General features: G+C 42.9%; 1 protein-coding gene across 2 annotated transcripts in view; it reads right to left on the bottom strand.

Annotated features, from left to right (window-relative positions):
- The window catches only part of POLR3GL (RNA polymerase III subunit GL), a 30,403-nt gene extending 5,018 nt beyond the window's left edge, over positions 1-25,385 (bottom strand). Inside the window, exons 1-7 of one of the 2 annotated variants that reach the window (XM_075192871.1) lie at positions 25,296-25,385; positions 21,856-22,014; positions 19,507-19,636; positions 9,701-9,769; positions 6,532-6,588; positions 2,824-2,897; positions 54-164 (exon numbers count right to left, since the gene is read on the bottom strand). In XM_075192871.1, the coding sequence (XP_075048972.1) occupies positions 54-164; positions 2,824-2,897; positions 6,532-6,588; positions 9,701-9,769; positions 19,507-19,636; positions 21,856-21,975 (561 nt within the window). In that variant the 5' untranslated portion in view covers positions 21,976-22,014; positions 25,296-25,385. Of the gene's footprint in view, positions 1-53; positions 165-2,823; positions 2,898-6,531; positions 6,589-9,700; positions 9,770-19,506; positions 19,637-21,855; positions 22,015-24,648; positions 25,268-25,295 lie in introns of those variants that run through there. The other variant, XM_075192872.1, reaches the window with a different exon arrangement.
- Between the last annotated feature and the right edge of the window lie 877 nt (positions 25,386-26,262).

Raw genomic sequence — 26,262 nt, 5'->3', positions numbered from 1 at the left:
GCCACCATGCTGCCCAAAGGACCTATATAAAACCACACGTTTCCAGTTATTACCTCCTCATGTTCCTCTTCATCATAGTCTTCCTCTTCCTCCTTCTCCTCCTCCTCCTCCTTGTTCTCTTCTTCTTCCTCGGAGCTCACCTCCTTCTCCTTCTTCTCAAGATTCTGTGGGATAGAGAGCAGATCTATAGCCGCTTTGTACGTGAACTCCTATCACTGGCTTTACTACAACAGGAAGGACTTCTTTTCCTCCGGTAGTCATACCCAATGGACCACTTTTGTAACCATATATTATTTTGCACAGCAGAGGCAGACATTTTCTGGGCTGGATACGATGTTCATGTGCATGCAGATTACCAATTCCCTCCTTCCAATACGTCTTACACACTACACACTTCCAAGACGTCTGAGATTGGAATAACACATGGGCAACTGGAATTGGTGGAAATCATGAAATCTAGTTCTGTTCACAGAGTACCTAATGCCCTGGTTGCATAAATGTGCACACCCCATAAACTAATACTTTGTGGGACCACCTTTTGAATAAGTCTCTATTAACTTTGCACACCTGGGGGTAAATGTATCAAGATGCGAGTTTCTGGTGGGTTTGAAAAGTGGAGAGATTGCCTATAGCACCACCAATTCCGCAGCGCTGTACTGAGAATATTTCTCACCCACATCAGCCTCTGCCCCATTGGAGCTTACAGTCTGAATTCCCTAACACACACACACACACACACACACACACACACACATAACCTAGTGTTAATATTGGCAGCAGCCAATTAACCTACTATTATGTTTTTGGAATGTGGGAGGAAACCGGAGCACCCAGAGGAAACCCACGCAGACACGGGAAGAACATACAAACTCCACACAGATAATGATCTGGCCGGGAATCAAATTCATGACCCCAGTGCAGTGAGGTAGAAGTGCTAACCACTGAGCCACCGCACCAAGAAAACTGCAAGGAAATCCTACAAGATCTTTATTTGGGGGGTTAATCACAATCACTTTCATTGCTGGCAAGTATAATTACTTAATTACCTTTGAACATGATTTTGAAAGTGATTGGTTAACTCTGAACACGGCTAGTCCCATTATAAAAGGGTGTGCATACTTCTGCAACCGGGCTGTTGTCGTTTTTTTTTTTTTTTTCACTTCTTTTTCCTAAAATTGCAGCCTGTTTTGCCCTTGAATTTTGTTGGGTGCAAGGTCACATTTTAAAAAGGTCTAAAATGACTTATATTGATGTCAGGCTCTACACAAACGCCTGCAATTTCAATAAACGGAAACTGTTTATATTCACCGTATGCACGTGAATATAATGAAGAAACGAGAGGGCTGTTACGGAGTCAACAAACACTGTCATAGTATACAGATATGATCGCTGGAGAGACTTATTCTCTTGTCTGCTGAAGGAGAACAATTAGATGCGTGTGCTTTGTCTGAGGCGATGATGAACAGTCTAATGATACGGCAATCATGGCTGCTGGGGGGAAGGCGTTGTGAGGAGAATGTGACAGGAAGAATAGTGGTAATTCCTATTGTCAGTTTATTATTCCCACGCTCGCTGTATCAGGTCAGAGTTAGCGTGTGAAATATATAAAGATGGTGTACGTTGACATGTGCAATTTAAGTGTAAGTTGACGTGAGCAATTTTTGATATATGGGAATTCTGAGAAGTGCATGCTGGGTATTTGACTAAGTGCAGAGGTGCATGCTGGGTACAGCATGACGAGAGAGCTTGCCTAAACTTTGTATAATACTACTATTCTCAGAAGTCTAACTGTACATTATTAAATGATGCTCAACCACTGGACACAGGAGCCAGGCCTTTGCGAATTTGTTAGTTGGAAGTAAAAATTAGTTGTTTCACGCAATTTAAAAAAAATAAAAAAAAATAAATCACAGTAATCACAGTATTCCATAAGAACTAAATGCAGGAGTTAATCAATCACATATAGTACAAAAATTTGCTGACAATATGGAAGAAATCCTACCGCCATTCTAACACAATGATTTATTTACTTAAAATTCGTTGGGAGAAAAATAATTTTTCCACCACCGCTACCCCAGGAGAGGGGTGGCCAGCGTGCCGATTGCAAAATTAGATTGTACTCTGCTTTCCTAGCTCAGGTATAATGCTTACTTCACTGGAAAGTATAAAAAAAAAAGTCATTTGAGTCAAGCAGCTAATATCAGGTTTGAATGCCCTAAAGCAGACAGCTTTCTGTTTAAAATCTTTCATGAGGCGTTCACTGCACAATGCCATATTTCAGCAAAAGTATATGCCACATCTCAAAACACTATAAACGGCAAATAAACTGCCAGACTGTTCTGTAGCTTTAATTATAAATTAGACCAACAGAGCAAAGCATTTTGATTATCGTAGAGTTCACCTCCACTCACGTCAAGCTCTCCGAAGCCTCCTTTGCCAGCAGTGTGATCACATGGTTCACTAGAGGGCGATAGGAGGGCATGAGGAGGTGTGGGGAATTCTGGTATTATGCAGCGTGTGTATGTGTGTGTTTGGATGGGTTGAGTTTGGCCTGTGATTGATGGATCTGTGACTACAACACAGATAGCACAGTACCGTCGTACACTTGAAGGATATATACAACATCCATTTATCACTTTGACATGTATAGATAGATTGTAGTTTTAATCTCCTTGGAATGTGACAGAGTTTAAAACCTGCAAAAGATTTGTGCCGTCACCTGAGCAAATGGAGGGGACTCCAACGGCAGTGCTAAAGCCCCAATTTAACTCCACCAGGAACCATTTAAATCCACTTTAAGAACTCACAATGGGGAGACCTTACCTCCAATTTCTTTATAATCTCTTCCTTATCCAACGGGACCCTCTGTTTGTGTTTGGGAAGGACAACGGTAGACTCTGCAGAAGAAGTCAGGTTGTAATGCAATAAAAAATCATTAACAAGACTATTACATGCATGACAGCATACCCTAAAGCGGGATGTCCACTTTTACATCATTCGTAACAATCACACCACTCTCATCCAATTATTTTCAGTGGGGGGACCTTCTTACAGACCCCCACTGCCTGCAAGTTCCACACTCTCCCAGCTCCACAAGTTACAGACGTTCCGGGCGGAATTCCCTGAAACTAGTAATGAGACCAGTCCCTGGCTGTGGAAAGGAGCGTTCCGATTGGACAGATAACTTCGCCAATTCAATAAAGGGCAGCCTCTCATGTATGCTACCATGGGTGGGGCCTCTACATGAGCTTTGGCATTCAAAGCCACCGATCGCTCGAACAGCTGGGAGTCCCAGGGGAAGCGAGATTGCCACCAATCTTATAGTCTTGTGGAAGAATGTTATATAATAAAACACAACAAACACCGTATTTATATATCTCATACACTAAGGGGTATATTTACTAAACTGCGGGTTTGAAAAAGTGGGGATGTTGCCTATAGCAACCAATTGGATTCTAGCTTTCATTTTTTTAGTACTTTCTACAAAATGACAGCTAGAATCTGATTGGTTGCTATAGGCAACATCCCCACTTTTTCAAACCCGCAGCTTAGTAAATCTAGCCCCAAACAGTGTATTGAGTATGTTTTATAATGTGCCACTAGAGGGCACTGCAATCAAATAGTTATCCACTGCTTTGCTATTGGTCCCTAGCTAACACTAGAGGGGAGAAGTTGATGTGATCGCCTTCTGTTATCAGTCAATAATAGCGACACTACCAAGAGATAAAACATTAGGACTCACCAAGACCTGTACTGTTTTGATAAACTAGCAAAATTATAATAAAATGTGCAGAAAATAACAGCCCTCCTCTAATATATTAGTTCCAAATTATGAATCTATGTCCCATTAAAGTACCTTGTTTTACTAAATCCTATTCTGACTAGGGAACCAGACAATTGTGACAGCAGATCTCCAGCAATCTCTTTCGTAAAGCAATCCCAGAATGCAATTCTGCTAAATCCCCGTGTGCAGGGGCGGAACTATATCTGACGCAAGACGTGTGGCGGATATGGGGTCGGAGGTGAGCGGGGCCCAGGAGTGCCAGTCCAAACGATACACCAGCTCCCGCTCTACTCTATTCTACAATCTATTGGGGAGGGGGGGGGGTCGGCGAGTTCCTATCAGGCATCTCTACCTGTGTGAACTATAATATTTTTTAAAAAAAAAAAAAAACACACCCATAATATACTGACTCTTGGTAAATCTTTGCCTCAATGAGTCCGCTAGGTTCTAGAACAGTGTTGGCCAACCTGTGACACTCCAGGTGTTGTGAAACTACAAGTCCCAGCATACCTTTCCAGCAATAAGCTGCTATATATTGGCAAAGCATGCTGGGACGTGTAGTTTCACAACACCTGGAGTGTCACAGGTTAGCCAACACTGGAATAGAATGTCAATCTATAGTCACTGGTTTAATAGGTCCTGACAAAGCCAGCAAAACAATTGACGGTTACTGACGGACTACAGAAAATACCTCCTGCACCTAATATTTATCTCATATAACACCACCAGTCACTGTTAAAAATGAAAAAGTGTAGCGGTTTCTTACACAGAGTGAAGGCGGCCATTTTGTGAGCTAAGTAGATATTCCACCTATCACATCGCTCATTCTCAAGAACAGTGGTTCAGTCCACAAAATGGCTGCCGAGTGTAGAAGTCAGGTGCACTATAATTCAAAGCATTACTTGTTGCCAAGATCTGAGCTTGTTTTAAATGTGATCTGGAGGGCTGAACGACTCCGGTTACTTTTAGCCAAACGTGCTGTATTACAATATGGAGGAAGGGTTGAACAACATGGTTTAGATGTTACTCTAGAAAACAAGAGGCCACGTGCTCACCGGTGTTTTACTTGCGTTTCTTAATGTCGGTAAAAGCACACGTCAAACACACGGACATCCGTTTTCACTTGTATTTTTGCCAGCGCTCTAGAGATCGCTGTAGGCTTTCTGATGCATTCAAATGCAGCCTCCGTAATAAAATAAAATAAAATGTAGCGGTCCGAAAAACTGCGACTACAATGCATTTATAAGTTGGCAGTGGGTATGAGACAATGTACAACACTTTAAGCGCTCATATCCACTGGCGTTTTCCATTGTAAGCGGATCTCACACCGTACCATACCCATTGCTGTTTTGCTTGTCTTGTGTTTTGTGTCCAAGTCTTACTATGCTACTTGTACCACTTTTTGGGCGTTTACAGCATGTAAATGCATCGGAGAGCTCACAGCGCTACTAAAACGTGTTTTGAATGTGATTTTACCAGCGTAAAAAAAAGCGCCAGAGGGGGTGAAGTCTAACGCTACAAGATTTCTCGCTGTGAAATCATGACTGTGACTGGTCGTTGCTGAACTTGTGCTACAGAAGACGCCCTGATGTGTAGTGGTGCGGCTGCCGTATGCTTCCTGGTTTAGCCAAGGACAACGTCTGCTAAATACCTAGTGAAAAGTACACTTAGATTCATTACTTCAATACACATTTTCTGGTATATATAGTCCCAAATGCACAATTACCCTCTGATAATGATCATAGTGGGATTGAACCTCTGACACCCAAGGTGGGGTTACATTTTTATTCCTAAGCTTGCAGAGAATGTCTATCTATGTTAGTAATCGGGTTGTAACCATTTAGAACCTGATTCATCCAGGAAAGATAAGCAAAAAATTGAGCAAGTTTTCTTACTCAAGTTTTCTGGACAAAACCATGTTACAATGCGAGGGGTGCAAATGAGTTTATTATTTTGCACATAAGTTAAATCCTGGCTGTTTTTTCATCTAGCACACAGATACTTGATAGCTTCTTTGTACACTGACATTTAAAGTTGATCTAGGACATGCCCTACCCCAACTATATATCTGACATCACATTTTAAATTTACCTCCCCCTCCAATGCAACATGGTTTTGCCTTGCTTGCTTACTTTTGCTGAACATTCCTTAATGAGTCAGGCCCTTAAAGTCTACCAGGTCAATGTTATAATAAATTGGTTAAAACAGTGTATTAAGAATATTCAACTGTTCCCCTAAGGATTACCGGCGTTTGATTAAGAACGAACTACGGTTTTATGTTAACTAAAGAACTCCGGGTTCTATTAATAATAACGAATGAATAATAATGAATACATAATCGATAAATGAACAATAGAAACCAGAGTCCTTTCATTAACATAACAATGTAGTTCAATTTTAGTCAAGGCCGGATAAATCCCAGGGGGAAAAAAGTTGAATATTCCTAAATTCAAGTTGTTTGTTTGAGTCAGTCTATGAAATCTAAAACAATGTTTTAAACACTATGGGGAAGATTCAGTTGTTGGCGAGGTGGCGCATGGAACTTCGAGCCGCACACATTGGCGCCAATTACGGTAGAAATCTTCGCTCACCTATGGGGTGCGAAGAAAAATGAGCGAAGATTTCTGCCAAATCTCCGCCGTGAAGTGTCTCGGAGACGGTCCGGAGACACCTCGCGGCTATTTGAATCCCCCCCCAATGATATTTTTTTTTAAGGGGCATCAAATTCACTTTAGGAAGCAACTCACTCTCTTTCTGTATCTTCCTCACTTTGATCTTCAGCTCTCGGGGCAGCAGTTTCCAATCTGGAGAACAAACAGCAAGAATAAAGAGTTCATTCCCCCAGCAATCACCACCCCTCAGGTAGTATCAATATACTATACAAGGAACTATACAACTAATGAAAAATAATGAACTCATGACTCCTTATTTCCCAAGAAAATCAAAGTATTGTATGTATTACGTGATGTTGATATAGAATTTTAGGTCTTTCAGAATGCTGATTCACGGACAAGTAAAGGCATCGGGGGGCCGGTAAAACACAAGAATGAGCTTTGCTTAGTCAGGGTCAACCAAGTTTTTGTTGAAACGCCATTTCATCTCCTCTACCCAAAATTCTGGATATCAAGGTAGCGATGGTGCCACTCCCTCTCCTTCACTAGCTGTATTGCCTAACTGATTTCATTGTCACTTTGCTTGTTTTCCTGTGTTTCGGCTTTGATTTAGCTTGTTGCTCAGGTTGAACTACTTGTGAAATTTGAGCAACAGAGATGTCAACTTTGTCGATCATCACCCGTTTCCCAATTGTTGGTGCTTTGGTCCAGAGTTCTATTTCATTTTTGCCTCTACGTGTTGCCTTCCACAATTGCTTACCGTGCACGAGTTTCCCACATTAAAAGTTTTATCTTTTGGAACATGTACATAGGCCTTGCTTCCAAATGTTCTAATCTGCTACAGCAACTTTGTTTCTGTTCCACTGTTCAAATTCAGTTTTCCCAGTAACCTTACTGAGTAAACAAATTTTGGAGATAACAGACAGTCATGATTGCTTTACCCTATCCTGACTTATCATCGATGAACACAAGAAAATAGTTCTTCCTCCCTGGGGTCTAAATGCTCCCTAGTCCAAATACGTCTGTGTGAATAAAGTCCAGATTTTTCTCAGATTTGCTACTGCAGATTTGAAGCAGCTTGTGCATTCGTCTGGCTGCACCGGTCAATTTATCTACGAATACCGTTGGTGCGCTGCTCTTTAGATAGCTTCCTTACCGTTCCAGGATTCCTATGTCCTACACATCAATGCCACATATGGATGCAGTTCATATCTGGTTCTGGTTTGGCAGTATCGGTAGTTTCTCTTCACTGTAGTCGGCGCAATTCACCAGCGTTCTTTCAGTTCTGCAAGAGTCTGACTCCCATTGGTGGTGATGTAGCGTTCATCCTTGTCACAACACGGCCTCGCTTTGCGAATTTATGTGCCGATGACGGGTTGCTTACCATACTACGTGCATTTAGTACATTAGTTAAAGGCATCTTTCTGGCCAGCGTCAGCGAGACTGAATTATGAAAATAACTTTCCCCTATTCTTTTGAAGGTCACATATTGTCCTTTAGCCACTGTCTTTCTATATTACTTAGTCAAGGCGAGAGAAGAAGCTTTTATTGTTAGTCATATGGTCGATACACCATGCATGCTTTCATGATGCTCCCACACTGGTTATAAATGCAGGCGCTACAGATGTTGCGATCCTCTTTAAAGCCCGCCTGTTTTTTGTTGTTGATAATTTTGCTTTTTCAGCCGATTCGTTCGAGCTTCCCAAACTCAGCAGTCGACCAGCAGTGAACCAATTTTCTCGCACACAAAACTTTCACACTTTTCATGTTGCCGACTATAGATCATTTTCCCAATGTGTCTTTCATTTGGATACTGTTCTGGGGCGCTTGTCAATGCTTGTGCTCTCTGTTCTCCGCTTGTCTCTGAGATAGTCTAATGTGAGCCTGGTGTCCGAGCGTCAAGCTGGTCACAAACGTTTCACAGCTGTCTGGGAGACCGCCAAGCGGCGACGTCGCTGCATGGAAGTCGTTTAAGTCTTCTCCAATGCCATGTTGGTGCTATGTCATTTCTAAGGTACTCTTTGTGTACGCCTGCCTACACTAACTATAGTTTTCTGATTAAATACCGTTTATTGCTGACCTTTGCAATAGGTATATGAATAAACATTATTATAGCAAATAGGCTGTCTCCCGTCAGAACTGTGTTACTGCTATTCAAAATCCAAAGATTATCTTGTAGCAATAACTGACAAGGGAAGCTACGCTTTGAAGCACACCTGCTGCCAACACGCAGTAGAGGCGGCCATATTGTTTCCTGAATCAGTATTCACGAGAATGCAGATAATCAATTCACTAGAACCCAGTAACATCACTGAGGCATAAAGCGTGGGGTTCCTCGTGCCTCACCAATGTCACCAGTCCCTAGTGAATAAAGGACACATTCTACGCTCCTGATTGCCATCCCTCCAATTATAGTCTTCAAATCAGTGGGGAGCTTCATTAATATTACATTTCTTGATAAAAAGCTCTGTGGGCTGCGATGCCCTGTAGACATGCAGGATATAGGGGTGATGGGTCTTTCAGTTGTGATGACACTCACTACCCTTAAATATCTACTGTGCCATTTTTAATATAAACATGACTGTACTTGAATTTTTGTAGACTCAGAAATATAAAAGCTTCAGGGTGACAGAAAGCCCCCCAGCAAAATTGGAAGAGACCCACGTGACAAAATCTTTATTGCTAAAAAAAACGTGTGACGGAGTACTTCCTCTTTCTCCGTCACAAACAATACACACTGCAGGTTAAACCTTTGATAAAACCGCTGCTAATGTTATACAAAAAGCTGAAATTGCAAAGCAAAGTATGATTTTTTTTTTCTAATTAACAAGCGATGCCTAAATCCTATACCAAGCATTTTTTTCCTTTGGGGGGGAAAAAAAAAAGCATTCTCCAGTGGTGTTTTTAAAAGTCTTTAAAAAAACACAGCTAGAGATGTGTTTTTGTTGGAAAAACAACAGCAAATATGTTGGCTGAATTCATTAAGGTGATGACCAATTAACAAACTATTATACAGTCAGATATAGCCCATGTTTTATGGAGCCCCATGAATGTACCTTACAAGCATTTCTCTGACTTGTAGCATTTATTCCTGAGTCATCCTTGCAGCAAATCACAGCTTGAGGTAATAATATCTCACCTGAGGTAATATAGCCAGGGTCACCATTATAACCCTGAGGTATTTCGTTTTTGTTACTGAGAACACAGTGGCGGTAAGGGGGCCAAACCTTTTGAAGGACCGAGTGCGCCTTCAGATCCTTACACGGCTTAATAGAACAGCACAGAGAGCGACGGCAGATCTTACCGGGGTGCCAATCAATAGCATTGTCGACAGGTCCAGACGTCTGATATTTATCAGAGTAACGTTCCACATCTGAAGAAGAAAAAAAAAAAAGAAAAAACGAAGATAAAAATAGACGGCACTGCCTGCGTCATTGAGAGGCAAAAAAAATCAATATAACACGTAGATAGTGAGAGAAACAGCTATCTACCAACCAGGAGAGGGGGAGCAGACAACACTTTTAGCTACAGTCGCCAATGAGGGTGAAATGTGTGACAAGCCCGCTGTGCGCAGACACTTCACAGCTTTGTAGCAAAAAATAAATAAAAATAAAATCAACCTTATTTTTTTAAATGACTGCTAGACCCTTAAAAATGCACTGTATCCTCGTTATGTCAGCGTGTGTGGTATGCTATGGGACTGCTGTGGAGTACATGAGCAATGCGTTCACGCTACATAACAAATCCCACACAGACAGATGGTGTTATGGGGGTCTAACTAATTAATCTCTGCCGCTGGGCACTAGGTTATTAAGATGTTAGACGTGGCAGCTGCAGATTGATCTCTCGCTTGCACCACGGAACGAGACGAGGGTTTGTTTTTTTTGTATTCAAGTAACATTTAATTGGATGTAGGGATTTGCGTGTCTTGAGACAAAATGGCTGCTGCTTTGTCACATAACTGCAGTGCTGTTGACTGTAACTGTCCATCTATGTGCAAACGGTATGTCCCCCGTGCATTAAAAACAAATATATTTCTATGTGTAGAATATGCTATTCCCTCATGTTTGGCAGAAGTTTTATAAAATAAGTCCGGTTATAATTAAGTAAAATTATGGGGGGCATTTATTAAATCAATCCCATGCGTATCTGTGAAGGAAAGAGGGCGTTTCCCACAGCAACCAATGGGATTCTTCATGTCATTTAGCTGATGCAGTTTCAAAAATGAAAGCAGAAGTCTGATTGGTTGTTATGGGCATTACCACCTTTTCTCAGCACAGTCATAATACCCTCCACAGTTACAACTTACTTTGTACTGACCTTCTTCTTATATATAGACCTTTATACCTTAGCATTAAGTCAGCAACAAAAGGACTTGTTCAACTGTATTAAATTATTACCAATCAGTAACATACTAAGGGTTATATTTACTAAACTGCGGGTTTGAAAAAGTGGAGATGTTACCTATAGCAACCAATCAGATTCTAGCTGTCATTTTGTAGAATGTACTAAATAAATGACAGCTAGAATCTGATTGGTTGCTATAGGCAACATCTCCCTTTTTTTAAACCCGCAGTTTAGTAAATCTAGCCCTAGGGGTTAATCTGCTGAACTTTACAAGATATTGTAGCTGGGGGACATCCAATCCCATTAGCCAGAGTGGTATCTAGTATCAAGATCAACGTCACCAGGTAATCAGCGTAGAAACACCATAAAGTGGTTGTTACGGCATTAATAAGAAATCTTTTCACAGTCTAATAAAAGCTGAAAAAGTCCTTTTTACTTAATATTTTGTTAAAAGACACTAATCTATATTTAAAAGCACTTAACAGAAAAACGCTATTGGGACGTAGCGTCCTTATAAGACAGGATTTTGTCTGAAGAGATTTGTTGACATTGGGACGTGTTCCTGTATTTTCGTTATAAAATGTACATCCGCTTTTTTTTGGGGGGGGGGGGGGACACAGGTTACAGCATTACAGAATATGTTCACCCTGACAAAACTGCATATAATCAAAATAGATGCATCAAGATAAACGTTACATAGTTACCAAGGTTGAAAAAAAGATAAAAGTTCATCAGAGGCAACTTATTGGACAGGCTGTGTTAATCTATATCTTCAGGTAAAGAATTCCATCACATTGCTACCTTTACAGTAAAGAACCCTTTCTGTGCTGATGGTGAAAACATCTTTCTTCCAGACACAGTGGGTGTCCCCATTATGAAAAGCTTATAAGCCACTAAAATGTAATCCAGTCTGAAAAGTTTACATTTATAGCAGTCCCCTGTTTTCTATCCTTGAGCCAGTTATCCAGCCATGTAAATACTTTTTTCTTGTATTCTCATCTCATTTACCAGAATGTTATGTGCTTCCTAGAGCCAGCCTTCCCATCTCCATGCTTCCTAGAGCCAGCTTTCCCATCTCCATGCTTCCTAGAGCAAGCATTATCTCCAAGCTTTCTAGAGCAAGAGCCAGCATTCCTATCTCCATGCTTCCTAGAGCAAGGATTCCTATCTCCATGCTTCCTAGAGCCAACATTTCTGCCTCCATGCTTCCTAGAACCAGCATTCCTGTCTCCATGCTTCCTAGGACCAGCATTCCTGTCTCCATGCTTCATAGAGCCAGCATTCCTATCTCCATGCCTCCTAGAGCAAGCATTCCTATCTCCATGCCTTCTAGAGCAAGCACTCCTATCTCCATGCTTCCTAAAGCCATCATTCCTATTTCCATGCTTCCTAAAGCCAGCATTCCTATCTCCATGCCTCCTAGAGCCAGCGTTCCTATCTCCATGCTTCCTAGATCCAGAATTCCTATCTCCATGCTTCCTAGATCAAATATTCCTATATCCATGCCTCCTAGAGCAAGCATTCTTAACTCCATGGTTCCTAGAGCAAGCATTTCTATATATATGCCTCCTAGAGCAAGCATTCCTATCTCCATGCTTACTAGAGCAAGCATTCTTATCTTCATGCTTCCTAGAACCAGCATTCCTATCTCCATGCTTCCTAGAGGAAGCACTAATATCCCCATACTTCCTAGAGCAAGCATTCATAGCTCCATGGTTCCTAGAGCAGGCATTCCTATCTCCATGCTTACTAGAGCAAGCAATCCTAGCTCCATGCTTCGTAGATCCAGAATTCCTATCTCCATGCTTCCTAGAATCAGCATTCCCATCTCCATACTTCCTAGAGCCAGCATTCCCATCTCCATGCTTCCTAGAGCAAGCATTATCTCCATGCTTTCTAGAGCAAGAGCCAGCATTCCTATCTCCATGCTTCCCAGAGCAAGGATTCCTTTCTCCATGCTTCCTAGAACCAGCATTCCTGTCTCCATGCTTCCTAGGACCAGCATTCCTGTCTCCATGCTTCATAGAGCCAGCATTCCTATCTCCATGCCTCCTAGAGCAAGCATTCCTATCTCCATGCCTCCTAGAGCAAGCATTCTTATCTCCATGCTTCCTAAAGCCATTATTCCTATTTATATGCTTCCTAAAGCCAGCACTCCTATCTCCATGCATCCTAGAGCCAGCATTCCTATCTCCATGCTTCCTAGAACCAGAATTCCTATTTTCATGCTTCCAAGAGCAAGCACTCCTATCTCTATGCCTCCTAGAGCAAGCATTCCTATCTTAATACTTCCTAGAGCCAGCATTCCTATCTCCCTGCTTCCGAGATCAAGCATTCCTATCTCCATGCTTCCTAGATCAAAGATTCCTATATCCATGCCTCCTAGAGCAAGCAATCTTAACTCCATGGTTCCTAGAGCAAGCATTTCTATATATATGCCTCCTAGAGCAAGCATTCCTATCTCCATGCTTACTAGAGCAAGCATTCCTATATTCATGCTTCCTAGAACCAGCATTCCTATCTCCATGCTTCCTAGAGGAAGCACTAATATCCCCATGCTTCCTAGAGCAAGCATTCCTAGCTCCATGGTTCCTAGAGCAAGCATTCCTATCTCCATGCTTCCTAGATCAAAGATTCCTATATCCATGCCTCCTAGAGCAAGCATTCTTAACTCCATGGTTCCTAGAGCAAGCATTTCTATATATATGCCTCCTAGAGCAAGCATTCCTATCTCCATGCTTACTAGAGCAAGCATTCCTATCTTCATGCTTCCTAGAACCAGCATTCCTATCTCCATGCTTCCTAGAGGAAGCACTAATATCCCCATGCTTCCTAGAGCAAGCATTCCTAGCTCCATGGTTCCTAGAGCAAGCATTCCTATCACTATGCTTACTAGAGCAAGCAATCCTAGCTCCATGCTTTGTAGATCCAGAATTCCTATCTCCATGCTTCCTAGAACCAGCATTCCTATTTATATGCCTCCTAGAACCAGCTTTCCCATCTCCATGCTTCCAAGAGCAAGGATTCCTATCTCCATGCTTCCTAGATCCAACATTTCTGTCTCCATGCTTCCTAGAACCAGCATTCCTGTCTCCATGCTTCCTAGGACCAGCATTCCTGTCTCCATGCTTCATAGAGCCAGCATTCTTATCTCCATGCCTTCTAGAGCAAGCATTCCTATCTCCATGCCTCCTAGAGCAAGCATTCTTATCTCCATGCTTCCTAAAGCCATCATTCCTATCTTCATGCTTCCTAGAACCAGCATTCCTATCTCCATGCTTCCTAGAGGAAGCACTAATATCCCCATGCTTCCTAGAGCAAGCATTCCTAGCTCCATGGTTCCTAGAGCAAGCATTCCTATCTCCATGCTTCCTAGATCAAAGATTCCTATATCCATGCCTCCTAGAGCAAGCATTCTTAACTCCATGGTTCCTAGAGCAAGCATTTCTATATATATGCCTCCTAGAGCAAGCATTCCTATCTACATGCTTACTAGAGCAAGCATTCCTATCTTCATGCTTCCTAGAACCAGCATTCCTATCTCCATGCTTCCTAGAGGAAGCACTAATATCCCCATGCTTCCTAGAGCAAACATTCCTAGCTCCATGGTTCCTAGAGCAAGCATTCCTATCACCATGCTTACTAGAGCAAGCAATCCTAGCTCCATGCTTTGTAGATCCAGAATTCCTATCTCCATGCTTCCTAGAACCAGCATTCCTATTTATATGCCTCCTAGAACCAGCTTCCCCATCTCCATGCTTCCTAGAGCAAGGATTCCTATCTCCATGCTTCCTAGAGCCAACATTTCTGTCTCCATGCTTCCTAGAACCAGCATTCCTGTCTCCATGCTTCCTAGGACCAGCATTCCTGTCTCCATTCTTCATAGAGCCAGCATTCTTATCTCCATGCCTTCTAGAGCAAGCATTCCTATCTCCATGCCTCCTAGAGCAAGCATTCTTATCTCCATGCTTCCTAAAGCCATCATTCCTATTTCCATGCTTCCTAAAGCCAGCATTTCTATCTCCATGCCTCCTAGAGCCAGCATTCCTATCTCCATGCTTCCTAGAACCAGAATTCCTATTTTCATGCTTCCGAGAGCAAGCACTCCTATATCTATGCCTCATAGAGCAAACATTCCTATCTTCATGCTTTCTAGAGCCAGCATTCCTATCTCCATGCTTCCTATTATTATTAATTTTTATTTATAGGGCGCCACTAGGTGTCCGTGGCGCCGTACAGGGACAAACAAAATTACAATACAAGGTGAGACAGCACAGTACAGTAAACAATAATCACAGTAACTCAATGAGCTCAACGCTAGGGTAGGGGGAGGGGAGAGTCCGCATACGACGAAGCCCAGAAGGGAGGGCACGGGTGACAGGGAAACTCCCAGAGGGAGAGGAGGGAGCGAGGGGGGATGGGGGGGGGGAAGAGGGTCCTCGAGGAGGAGGGCTGATAGCTGGAGAGCAGAGTTAAAAGTGGTGGAGACAGGAAGAGAGATGACCCTGCTCAAAGGAGTGTACAATCTAAGGGGTGGGTGTAGACAGACAGAGAGACACGGGGGAGGGAGGGAGAGAAGGAGGAACGGAGGATAACTATGAGGGAAGGGGAGTGAGGGGGAAGAGGCAGAAGAAAAGGTAGGAAGTTAAGTGGGAGACTGAAAGGCTTTAAGAAAAAGGTGGGTTTTTAAAGCCCGTTTGAAACTGGACAGATTAGGGCAAGTTCTGATGGAGGGAGGGAGCTTGTTCCAGTGGAGGGGGGCAGCGCGGGCGAAGTCTTGGATACGCGCATGGGAGGAGGTGATAAGGGGGGAAGAGAGGCGACGGTCATTGGCAGATTGGAGGGGACGGGATGGAGCATGAATAGAGAGGAGGGTGGAGATGTAGGGTGCAGTGGAGTTGGCGAGGGCCTTGTATGTAAGAGTGAGGAGCTTGAAGAGGATTCTGTAGGGGAAGGGGAGCCAGTGAAGGGATTGGTAGAGGGGGGAGACAGACGAGGAGCGACGAGAAAGGAAGATGAGCCTAGCGGCTGCGTTAAGTACAGAACGAAGGGGAGCGAGATGAGATTGGGGGAGGCCAGTGAGGAGGAGGTTACAGTAATCCAAGCGTGAGATAATCAGAGAGTGAATAAGACATTTGGTGGCATCTTGGGAGAGGAAGGGCCTGATGCGAGCGATGTTACGCAGCTGGAAGCGGCAGGATTTAGCAAGAGAGAAAATGTGGAGGCCAAAGGAGAGAGAGGAGTCGAGGATGACACCGAGGCAGCGAAGTTGGGGGACAGGGGAGATAGAGGTGTTGTCGACAGTGATAGAGAGGTCGGAAGGGGGCGAGGTGTGAGGTGTGAAGCATTCTTATCTCCATGCCTCCTAAAGCCAGCATTCCTATCTTCATGCCTCCTAGATCAAAGATTCCTATATCCATGCCTCCTAGAGCAAGCATTCTTAACTTCATGGTTCCTAGAGAAAGCATTTCTATATATATGCCTCATAGAGCAAGCATTCATATCTCCATGCTTCCTAGAGCAAGCATTCCTATCTTCATGCTTCCTAGAACCAGCATTCCTATCTCCATGCTTCCTAGAGGAAGCACTAATATCCCCATGCTTCCTAGAGCAAGCATTCATAGCTCCATGGTTCCTAGAGCAGGCATTCCTATCTCCATTCTTACTACAGCAAGCAATCCTAGCTCCATGCTTCGTAGATCCAGAATTCCTATCTCCATGCTTCCTAGAATCAGCATTCCCATCTCCATGCTTCCTAGAGCCAGCATTCCCATCTCCATGCTTCCTAGAGCAAGCATTATCTCCATGCTTTCTAGAGCAAGAGCCATTATTCCTATCTCCATGCTTCCTAGAGCAAGGATTCCTATCTCCATGCTTCCTAGAGCAAGGATTCCTATCTCCATGCTTCCTAGAACCAGCATTCCTGTCTCCATGCTTCCTAGGACCAGCATTCCTGTCTCCATGCTTCATAGAGCCAGCATTCCTATTTCCATGCCTCCTAGAGCAAGCATTCCTATCTCCATGCCTCCTAGAGCAAGCATTCTTATCTCCATGCTTCCTAAAGCCATCATTCCTATTTCCATGATTCCTAAAGCAAGCATTCCTATCTCCATGCCTCCTAGAGCCAGCAAGTATTCTTAACTCCATGGTTCCTAGAGCAAGCATTTCTATATATATGCCTCCTAGAGCAAGCATTCCTATATCCATGCTTACTAGAGCAAGCATTCCTATCTTCATGCTTCCTAGAGGAAGCACTAATATCCCCATGCTTCCTAGAGCAAGCATTCCTAGCTCCATGGTTCCTAGAGCAAGCATTCCGATCACCATGCTTACTAGAGCAAGCAATCCTAGCTCCATGCTTCGTAGATCCAGAATTCCTATCTCCATGCTTCCTAGAACCAGCATTCCTATTTCTATGCCTCCTAGAGCAAGCATTCCTATCTATGCCTCCTAGAGCCAGCTTTCCCATCTCCATGCTTTTTAGAGCAAGAGACAGCATTCCTATCTCCATGCTTCCTAGAGCAAGGATTACTATCTCCATGCTTCCTAGAGCCAACATTTCTGTCTCCATGCTTCCTAGAACCAGCATTCCTGTCTCCATGCTTCCTAGGACCAGCATTCCTGTCTCCGTGCTTCATAGAGCCAGCATTCCTATCTCCATGCCTCCTAGAGCAAGCATTCCCATCTCCATGCCCCCTAGAGCAAGCATTCCTATCTCCATGCCTCCTAGAGCAAGCATTCTTATCTCCATGCTTCCTAAAGCCATCATTCCTATTTCGATGCTTCCTAGAGCCAGCATTCCTATCTGCATGCTTCCTAAAGCCAGCATTCCTATCTCCATGCTTCCTAGAACCAGAATTCCTATTTCCATGCTTCCGAGAGCAAGCACTCCTATCTCTATGCCTCCAAGATCAAGCATTCCTATCTCCATGCTTCCTAGATCCAGAATTCCTATCTCCATGCTTCCTAGAACCAGCATTTCTATTTCTATGCCTCCTAGAGCAAGCATTCCTATCTATGCTTCCTAGAACAAGCATTCCTATCTCCATGCTTCCTAGATCAAGGACTCTGTTCTAGAAATACTATTGGGTCTGATCAGATCAGAACTATCCTCCTTGACTCTTTTTCCCCTACCAATTCTAAGTGTGACCCAGCTACCTACCCCACGTCTTCACACCAATCTCCACTGGGACTCTCTTTTTTATATCTGGCAATGAACCCAACTTTACAAACCACCAGAGCTGCGGGGATCCGTGGCCAAGATCCCATATGGCAAGGATCACCTACAGTCCGGGAGACACTGGCTCTTGCCAGCTGCAGTTCATGACTCCATAACTCAGTGTGGAGTTTAGATGTAAATTCTGCAGACGAAGGATGTCAATGTAGGAGACAAAACAAAATCCCGTCAACAACCTCTATCTGCAGCAGGTTATACTCAAACCCATCATGGAAACATTATGTGACTGCAGACACTAGCAGAGCTGGCACAGAGTCCCAGACCATGGTTTTGCTAGCTAGAGGGAGGGTATTCACTATAAAAAGATAACGTAATTCTACTAAAAACAAACGGTCATAAAAAAATGAAAATAAACTGATATCAGGTAGGTTATAGCTTAAACGTGGTTAACGACTCCTTCTTGGGCCCAACAAAACATGTTTAAGTGGTTGTCCACTCAACCTGCCCAATGCTATTCAATAGGTCTCTTCCATATAGAATGATTGTACAGGGGAGTTCCAGTTAGGGGATGTGAACAGGGTGCTGCTAATGCTGCTTGAAAGTGGACATATCCATTAGGAGGCTTTTTAGAAAATATCTACATTATTTAGAAACTCACAACAATGCCAGATCATAACTAACATTTTACAGAGATCCTGAAAACCAAGGATTACACTCAATCTTTCAGAAGCCGTACATAGATACATTACAGGAAGTTTGCAAATTATAATAACCATGAATTAGACTTAATGGCGGGCTGAGCTGAAGTCTAGTTAAAATACCTTTCTTTGTTTCGTAGCAGCTAACCATATGCACGAGGCTACAAAACAGAAGTAGTTTTAAATATAGGAAACCCAACTCATGTTTGCAAATTGGCAATGACCAGCCATAGTCAATCGCTAAAACATAGCTGCTCGTCCATTATTTGCTATGGGAGGTGGACCCTCAGTGGTAATGGCACCAGCTAATGCTGCCAGCTCTGTGTTGAACGGCATTTAGGCCCTCCGCGAGCCCTGCGGCTAATGGGGCTGCGCTAGTGAACAGGATGGGGGCCCCTGAAGTGACAATTTTGCCAAGGTAGGGGTATCTTTATACCAAAAGGGTAAAAAAACAGAAAAACAAGACCCAAAACCTGAAAAATCAACTTAAAAGCCACCTTGCACACTAGCGCCAACCATCGCCAAATGAAAAAAGTTGAGAGCCCCCAGATCCCCTTCACCGGCCAGACAAGCTTTTTCCCATGATGACAAGAGGAGTTTAGCGGAGAATTAAAGTGGGTAGTTTTTTTATTAGGGATTTTTCTTTTTGGGGTATCTTCTTTCCCATTTAGACTACAGTGGATGAAGAAAGAAGAAAAGAAGATTTTGTTTTTCTTCAATAAACTGGGGAATGAGGATTTGACCATTCTCTTATTGTAATAACGCTTATTTAGCTGCACCCACTAACATACATGTATATCAACATAAGAGTATTGCAGATTGCTTTCAGACATCGCAAAACGGAGCCTGTATTTAGACGTCAGACTGCAACTACAAAGCATAACGTACCTTTCTTTGGGTCTGCAGGCTTAATGTAGTAAGGGAGGCTCTTCATTGAGCCTCTTAATTCCTGTTTTAAGGCCAACATATATTCCACCTCCTCGCCTGTCTGCAAAGGCACGGGCTTAAAATCTAAGGCCTAGTGTAAGAAGAGGATGTCAATCAGTATAACTTCACACTTGAAACTAAAGCTGGGTGCACACTACAGGTTTTACACCCGACTATCCGGCCAATCACATGATAAACGGCTATTAGGTCTGACACGGACAACACGGTGGCTAAGTGGTTAGCGATTCTGCCTTACAGCACTGGGGTCATGAGTTCAATTCACAACCATGGCCTTATCTGTGAGGAGTTTGTATGTTCCCCCATGTTTGCGTGGGTTTCCTCCCACACTCCAAAAACATACTGGTAGGTTAATTGACCCAAGTCTGTGTGTGTGTTAGGGAATTTAGACTGTAACCCCCAATGGGGCAGGGACTGATGTGAATGAGTTCTCTGTACAGCGCTGCGGAATTAGTGGCGCTATATAAATAAATGGTGATGATGATTATGATATTGCACTATTGTGTACGCTCCCACGATCATGTTTCATTGTATCAAAGCACATTGTATTGTCTGATTTGATTTTATAAACGGACTAATAATCACGATCAACGATGGAGGGCAAATTCTGCAGTGTGTACGCTGGCACAACTAGCAGTGTAGGCAGATCTCCATAGAGCTTACAGAATCACCATCTTTTCAGCCGATGGCTATGACAGATGAAGAGCCCAGATCTGACGGTAAACCGTGTAGGTGTGTACACATGAATCGGTATGCTGATCGGGACTTTCAATCGTTGGTAAAATCGTCACAGATATCTCCTCGAGAGAAATATTCTGTAGTGTGCACCCAGCTTAAGACAGGATGAAAAATTAAAACAAAGTATACGACAAGACAGAGTTAAAAATAAAGCAAGAAGATGACATTTTGCACCTTGGCAAAACCATTCTGCACTGCTGGAAGTGGGAGGAGAGGTTAGGGGGGGAATTGAGAAGGGGCATGTACTTGCTCAACTCTACAGCACAGTGTAAAAATAGTACAGTTTTTGTCTGCTACAATTTTGCACCCTTAAAGTGGGTTTGCTCCTAACACTAAGGGGAGGATTCAAATTGGCGCGAGGTGAGGAAATGTGATTCAGTAACAGTCCGCGGAGACACATCGCGTTGGGAGTTTTTACTAAAATCTCTGCTCATTTTCCCTCGCAACTCTATGGGTAGTGAAAACGAGCAGAGATTTCTGTACCGTATTAGCCGGAAAGTTGAGTAGGTGGACATTGAGGTGATGTCCGGCGGCACCTCGTGGCTAACTGAATCTGCCCCTGAATGAGGTCTAATATATCCAAAATGGCATGTATCTTTACAGAAAGACAAATAATTCAGCCTGAAATCCGGGTGGAGTACTCACACGGTGCAACAGTACTCACACGGTGCAACAGTACTCACACCTTGCAACAGTACTCACACCTTGCAACAGTACTCACACATTGCAGCAGACTCTATTAGGGCAGTCTATGTAAAGTTTATTGGGATCTGCTAGACAGACGGCTTTAACACTAGCTTCAAAATAAGAGCTGAATGGGCAGTAGAATAGAAACACAGCACTTTCCTCACCAACTAGCTTCTGCAAAGGTTGAACCATCTGTAATGTAACAACTATATCAAATAACTTAGCATGAATCCTAAAAACTCAACCTCGGCTTGTATGTTCCTGGACACCTGACCCCCACAACGCCTGCGGCAGATGCCATGATTCCGATGTCTTGGCTAGGAGTAACCCAATATTTTATGGGGCCTGTATTATGACCTCTGCATGCAAAATTGGTTTCGGAAAGGTAGACCCTCATGCAGGCTTAATACATGGGAATAACTGCTGATTTTCCATAGCAACTATGGTGAAGATGTAAGTGTGCTGACGCTCTTTCTCCCGCTCCCTCACAAATAGCAAACAACACATCCCCATGTTTTAAGGGAACGTGGTTTATTTAATAAGACGGTGCTTTGTGCACATTTGTGTTGTAACCCATAGAACCCAATCTGATGTTATCTTTGGCTTTGTAAAGACGGCATCTGCCAACAAAGGTATGGAACGCTGCCAACAAAGGTATGGAACGCTGCCAACAAAGGTATGGAACGCTGCCAACAAAGGTATGGAACGCTGCCAACAAAGGTATGGAACGCAACGCATCTAGACAGATTTAGGGATTGGTATACAGCAAAATAACTTCTTTGTCATCCACATGGAATATCTAACAACAGCGAGCCAGATGGTGAAAGGTAACAGAATTCCTCCGCTAACCAAAAAAATCTTACTTACAGGGAACAGAGGGGGAGGTTGAAGGGTGGGTGGGGGCAAGGATTCTCCTCTTCCAATGCCAACGGCCTGAATGTTGAACGTCATCTGACCCCGGCCCAATCCTCTACCTCTCCCTGCCATCTTTGGAGCGCGACCGGGCTAACAACAAATTAGGCCCACCTGCATGTAAAACAGATACAATGGTTAGATTTCATTTTCAGACATAGAAAGCTGCACAATTTTAATATCTTGCATCTGGATATAAACAAGCTATCCCTTCAGAGGCATTTCTATATTATGGCTATAAGATGACGTTAGATCTAGCAGCCAATTGTGAACCAGAAAGGAGAGATGAGAGGCTTTGACAACTGACAGCTTTCACGTCTAGAAGCTATGACATATTCTGATGAAGTTGGTCACTCCTTTGAAACATAAAAATTGACGGCAGATAAGAACCACTTGGCCCATCTAGTCTGCTCATTTTTTAACCTATGGTAACCTCAAACCCTATGTGATCCTTAGTTCTTTTATGTCTATCCCAAGCATGTTTAAACTGCTCTACTGTATTAGCCTCTACCACCTCTGATGGGAGGCTATTCCACTTATCTACTACCCTTTCTGTGAAGTAGTTCTCCTCAAATTTCCTCTGAACCTACTTCCCCCCAGTGTCAGTGCATGTCCTCGTGTTCTAATACTTCTCTTCCTTTGTAGAATGTTTCCCTCCTGTACCTTGTTATAAACCTTGATATATTTTAAATCTTTTGACTGTATTTAACCATCTGCGATGTGGAACAGTGTCAAAAGCCTTACTAAAGTCTAGTTAAGCTACATCTACAGCCCCCCCCCCCTTGATCTATTACTTTAGTTACCCAGTCAAAAAAGTCAATAAGATTTGTTTGACATAATCCCACCCAGTAAATCCATGCTGTTTACATAACAAAATATGGAGCAGAAAATTGTTTGAGCGATCAAGACACATTAGATATTAGATATATTATTAAACAACATATAGCAGTATTATTATTTATTAACATTTATTGGTATAGTGGCAGCATACTTTGCAGCACTGTACAATTAGAAGCAAACACAGTAATAACAGAAGCAATGACAAGACAGAGCTTTACAATCTATAGGAAAATAGGAATATGATACATGAGGTTAAGCCATACATGCAAACTTTCAAAACTTCTCCCCTGGGATCTCCCGGGGGAGAAGTCATGTGACAGGGGGGTAAGAGGGGGCGTGGTGATGTCGTAGCATCACCATAGCCCCGCCCCCACTATAAAATGCCGAAATTCACTGCATTGAATAGCGGGGGTGGGGCTTAATTACACGGTTATACCATGAATTTCGGTAAATCCGGGAGGTTAGCCTACTCTTCCGGGAGTCTGGGAGGACTCCCCAAAATTCGGGTGCCTCCCAGGAATTCCGGGAGAGTAGGCAAGTATGGGTTAAGTTCCACAGACTGCATACTGGTCCATTCAGGCTGCAATGGGAAAAGGTGCTTGGTGGAGCTATAAGCACCTGGCAAGATTGGTTTATGGTCAAGAAAGCCTTGGAGCATAGCACGGTGTCTTAGTGGTTAGCACTTTTGCCTCCCAACACTGAAGTTGTGAGTTCCTGACCACGACCTTATCTGTGTGGAGTTTGTATGTGGGGGTGCTCTGGTTTCCTCCCACACTCCAAAAACATATTAGTAGGTAAATTGGTCTGTGTGTATGTTAGGGAATTTAGACTGTAAGCTCCAATGGGGCAGGGACTGATGTGAATGAGTTCTCTGTACAGCGCTGCGAAATTAGTGGTGCTATATAAATAGATGATGATGATAGATTTAGAATAAATGTTAATTAAATTAACTTCATTTAACTTTAATTTAATTTAAAATAACTTAATTTCCCCTAATGTTAATGTGAACTGATTTAATGGTTAATGGACTAATTTCCTATATAAAGATCCCACGGTGTTTGGAAACAGATTGAATTTCTGAGAATGAAATAGTTGGTATTATGAAATGTATGTAGAGATTTGAGTTTCAGAATGGAATGAGTAGCACGGTGGCTCAGTGGTTAGCACGCCTGCCTTACAGTACTGGGGTCACGAGTTCAATTCCCAACCACTTATCTGTGAGAAGTTTTTATATTCTCCCCGTGCTTGTGTGGGTTATCTCCAGGTGCTCTAGCTTCCTCCCTCACTCCAAAAACTTACTGGTAGGTTAATTGGCTGCTAACAAATTGACCCCTGTGTGTGTGTTAGGGAATTTAGACTGTAAGCCCCAATGGGGCAGGGGCAGGGACTGATATGAGTGAGTTCTCTGTACAGTGCTGCGGAATTAGTGATACTATATAAATAAGTGATGATGAATGTAGGGACTGTCATCTGAGAGGTGAGACCTGGCTGGAAACTGTTTTTTGAATCGGATTACCAATATGGAAAAGAAATGTGATCATTCAACGAAATTTCTGGAAATTTTGATTGATTACAAAAAAACAGAACTAAATTCTAGCAAACAAACGGATTCTGACATGAGCGAACCATGAACTTGAACCAGAGATTATGAGCTGCCAAATCAAAATCAGCCTTGACTGAAATTCATACCATGATCGTACGAACTAGTGAAATGCCATACAAATTTTCCATAATCTCTAACTGTGTGGAGTTAGAGATTAGAGTGGAGCTGCAGTAAAAGAACACTTAACAAGGAAAATTTGTCATGCCGGTGTATTCAAATATTACATACCTCCATTCCCACATGTCTCTGGGCGGAACTGAGCCCTAAAATCAGGACAGTTGGGGGGTATGTTATCTCATACTTACCAACTTTAGCAAGTTGGTTTCCGGGAGCCTGCAGGGGGAGGTGGGTGTGATGGGGAGCGGGGCTCCAAAATGTGCGTCATTTTGGACCCACCGCTGTGACGTAATGACGCAAACGCGTCATTTGACAGCGGGGGTGGGGCCAAACGCTGCGATTCCTAGTGAAGTGGGCAAATCCGGGAGATTGCCACACTCTCCCGGACATTCCGGGAGAGTTGGCAGGTATTGTGTTATCTGTGTGGATATCATCTGTAATAAAGACTTAAGCTTCACTGGGGCTGCACAGCAGAACATGACAGGCAGCACAGTGGCTAAGTGGTTAGCACTTCTGCCTCTGAGCATTAAAGTGGTGAGTTCGATTCCTGACCATGGCCTGATTTGTATGGAGTATGTTCTCCCCGTGTTTCAATGGGGCAGGGACTGATTTTAATAACAAATATTCTCTGATGATGGTGGCTCTCTATAAATAAATTTAAAAAGTCAAAGGAACATTGTTATAATTATATATACTGGCTTAGACAAGTGTCAGGATGATCTGCCATAGTTTGGGGTTCTGGGACTTGTAGTTCCACACTCAGTCTGAACTATAAATGACTATAAGATACCAACAAGGTGCTACGTGTAGAAAGACACCCCCCCCATTCCTTTACCTTACTGCATGATACTCCCCCCACACGTGGGCCGCAGGCCTCCCGGCGCACACTGATGACGTCAGAGGCTCGGTAGGGCTAGTTATTATTTTTTTCCCCGTTGGCCCGGCCATTAGCTCAACCCCCTGTCCGTCAAGCGCCGAGCAGCCAATCACCGGAGAGCCTGGGGGCGGGGCGGAGCTGGGAACAAGAGGTCCAGGGGAGCGTGTGGTTGCTATGGTGACGGGAGAGCCCTATTGGTTGCACTAAGTCTCTGCACATATGATAACCTGTATAACACACACACACACACACACACAGATCAGCATTGTCTGTATTCTATTATTATACATACTATTGAGGGTGCTGCTGGGGTAGATATTATACATACTATTTATATATATATTATATACTTTATATATTATATTATATATTATGTATATATATATATTATACATACTATTGAGGGTGCTGTTGGGATAGATATTATACATACTATTTATATATATATATATTATATACTATATATATTATATTATATATCATGTATATATATATTATACATACTATTGACGGTGCTGCTGGGGTAGATATTATACATACTATTTATATACACAGAATACAATGGGAAGGGCAGTCAGGAAGCATTGTGGTGGTTTGAGGTGGGACAGACAGAAAAGTGTGAATACAGGAGATGAGGTGGGCAGGATTTTGGAGAGCACACATGGATGCAGCATTGGTAGAAGTAGGTGTTATTAATATTGAGGGGATGTCAGGATGACCTAGGCTGAATACTTAACAAAATTTTATAGTGCAATTTGAGAATCAAAAAATTGCCACATAATCATAATTTTTGTAATACTGTTGTTAGGAATGAACAATTCCTCCAGTGGCCGCCTCTTGCACCTTAACCTAGTCAAGCTTGCAAAAATCTATCTTAGTTCCTGTTTGAGCCTATAATACCACTTTCATACTGCCGCCCCGGCAA

The sequence above is a fragment of the Mixophyes fleayi genome, chromosome 12, assembly GCF_038048845.1.
Source record: "Mixophyes fleayi isolate aMixFle1 chromosome 12, aMixFle1.hap1, whole genome shotgun sequence".
Classification (NCBI taxonomy): domain Eukaryota; kingdom Metazoa; phylum Chordata; class Amphibia; order Anura; family Limnodynastidae; genus Mixophyes; species Mixophyes fleayi.
This window is presented reverse-complemented; position numbering and strand designations above follow the sequence as displayed.